The sequence below is a fragment of the Octodon degus genome, unplaced genomic scaffold, assembly GCF_000260255.1.
Source record: "Octodon degus isolate 3935 unplaced genomic scaffold, OctDeg1.0 scaffold00250, whole genome shotgun sequence".
In the NCBI taxonomy this organism is placed as follows: domain Eukaryota; kingdom Metazoa; phylum Chordata; class Mammalia; order Rodentia; family Octodontidae; genus Octodon; species Octodon degus.
In genome coordinates this window covers 1,398,008-1,400,416 of record NW_004524826.1, presented here as the reverse complement: position 1 = coordinate 1,400,416, position 2,409 = coordinate 1,398,008, and the positions used below count along the sequence as shown (strand labels likewise).

At 46.3% G+C, this 2,409-nt stretch overlaps 1 protein-coding gene across 1 annotated transcript in view; it reads left to right on the top strand.

The window, feature by feature from the left end:
• The window catches only part of Adcy10 (adenylate cyclase 10), a 68,491-nt gene that overhangs the window by 15,535 nt on the left and 50,547 nt on the right, over positions 1–2,409 (top strand). The window contains exon 7 of the mRNA XM_023706313.1: positions 112–208. Coding sequence (XP_023562081.1) covers positions 112–208 — 97 coding nt within the window. The remainder of the gene's footprint in view (positions 1–111; positions 209–2,409) is intronic.

Here is a 2,409-nt window from a genome sequence, read left to right as displayed (position 1 = left end):
GGCTGCAGGCCAACCTTCTCAATTTACACTCACTTTCTGCTGAGAAATATATACTCATAGGGCCAGACAAAAACTGGACCCACTAAAAACTTCTTGTTTTATTTTATTTAGGTTAAGTTCTTAAAACTACCCCCTACCTTTAACTTTGATGAATTTTTCAAAAAGTGTATGACCTTCATGAGTTATTATCCTCCCAGTCAGCTCAAAAGTAAGTACGCTCTACAACAGGGTCCTTTGGGGCCAGGGTATGAGTTGTGATTGCAAACTGAACTGAATGTTTACAATGTTTAACAATGTATTACGGTAAAGAATATTGCCGTGAAGGGCTAGCCAGATAGCTAAGTGGATTAAAGTGCCTGCTTAGGCAGATACAGGGACTGGAATTCTATCCCCAGCATGCTGTGCTGGGTGAGGCTGGGTCCGAGCATTCCAGTTTTTTTTCAACACACTTAGTAAAAACACTCAGGAAAGAGGACTTCCAGAACTTCTTCAGAAATTGGCAACAAGGGTGGGACAAATGTGTTAGAAGTAAGAGAGAGGAGGATTTTTGAGAAGAACTCATGGAGATGTGTCTTTTCATATAAGGCTCTTTAAAATTTAAACACTCTCCATGTGTTCTGATCATAACTTGTGCCTATGCCGTCAGCCCCATTGTACGTGGCTGCTGTCCTTCACCGAGCTCCATGTCCTCACCAGCTTGTAAAGGAGACCTAGGAACACCCCTCCTCACACCCTCTCCCTCTCTCTTCCCTCATCCTCCAAGCAACCCTAAATCCCTCCACAATGAAAAAGAAAAGAAAGACTCTCTGCGTCACACTTCTCAGAGAGTAATGTCCTTGTCCCAGTATCCACCCCCTCCCCATTGATTGCTTGTGCCTTGGAGTAGCAGATTTGATTTTCTGTTGACTTTTAACCTTTCAGTGACAGTCTTGCTATGTACTCTAGGCTATCCTCAGCTCTTGGGCTCAAGCAGTCCTCCTGCCTCAGCTCCTAAGTAACTGGAATGACAGGCACACACCACTGTGCCAAGTGTCTTGTGACCCTAACACCTAGCTTCCCCTCTGTAAGGTCACATCCAAATCTGCCTCTAACTAGCCAGACCAACCTCATCCTAAGTGGCTGTCCTGAAATTATTTGCTCTGGCTCTGGCTCTGGCTCTCACTCCCACTCCCTGTCCTCTTCTTTTTTCTTCTCTTCTCTTTTTCTGGACAATATATTCTCCATTACCCTTTGGCTCATGAATATTCTTTTCTACTTTTGTTTTATTCTTTCTTTTTTCTTTGAGACAGAGTCTGATTATATGGGTCAATCGGGTCTTGTGCTCTCTGTCCACCTGCCTCAGCTCCTCTAGTGCCGGGATCACAGGTGGGCACCACCACACCTTGCCTTTTTTTTCTGGTTTTGTTTTTAATCCCTTCCAAAACACATTCTCACGCCCTTTTGCGTAGTTTCCTTCCCATCCCTTGAGCAGTGGTGTTACTGGGGGTGCCAGGGTCATGTCCCACAGTGACAGAGAATGAAATTGTGGATAGTAGAAGTGGTATGCTGAGTGCAAACTTATTTAAAAGATGTAAAGACAAGGAAGTAGAGCTCCCACTGGCAGGGAGGGGCTTCCAAGCAGTCTACACATGAGGGCTCTTTGTCTTAGAATTGTTGAGGGCTTTAGAAGGAGTGCTGGCTGCTGGGAAGCCAATGTAGTCACTACCCCATAGAAGACCGCAGACTTTTAAGGGTCCAACCTATGCAGTGTTCACACAGTGCCAGTGGCCAGCCTGGTCCCTGACAGCCCAGCAGACACCTGGCAGATGCTTTGTAAGATCTCTGGCGGGTCATGACTCAGCAGACTCCACTTTGGGGCTGCTGTCCTACTGCCTAGCAGAGTCCTAACATGGTCTCACTCATTCCTATTATGTAGGTGTCCAGATTGAGGCAGGGAAGAAGCCCAGGGCATGATGGGTACAGTGGTGCATCCTTATGATCTCAGCACTAAAGAGCCTGAGGCAGGAAGATAGAAAGTTTGAAGCTCCACCTGAGCAACAAAGAGACTTAGTGAGACTTTGACTCAAAATAATAAAATAAAATAAGATAAAATGAAATGAAATGAAATGCAGGCCGGGGAGATGGCTCAGTAGAGTAAGCACTTCCTGGGCAAGTGCAAGGGCCTGAGTTCAATCTCCAGTTCCCCCCCACACACCCAAAAAAAAAGAAAAGAAAAGAAATGAAATGGCTGGCAAGGTAGCTCAGTATAAAGGCCCTGGGCTCAATCCCCAATACCCCTCCCCTCAGTATCTCCACATTCAAGAAGAAAGCAGAAGGGGGCCTGGCCCTAGCTCAGGCCTTTAAGTGGCTGCTTCCACAAAGCTGTCAGCCTCAGGTTGCTGGAGTTCGAACCTCACACCTCTCCCGCTG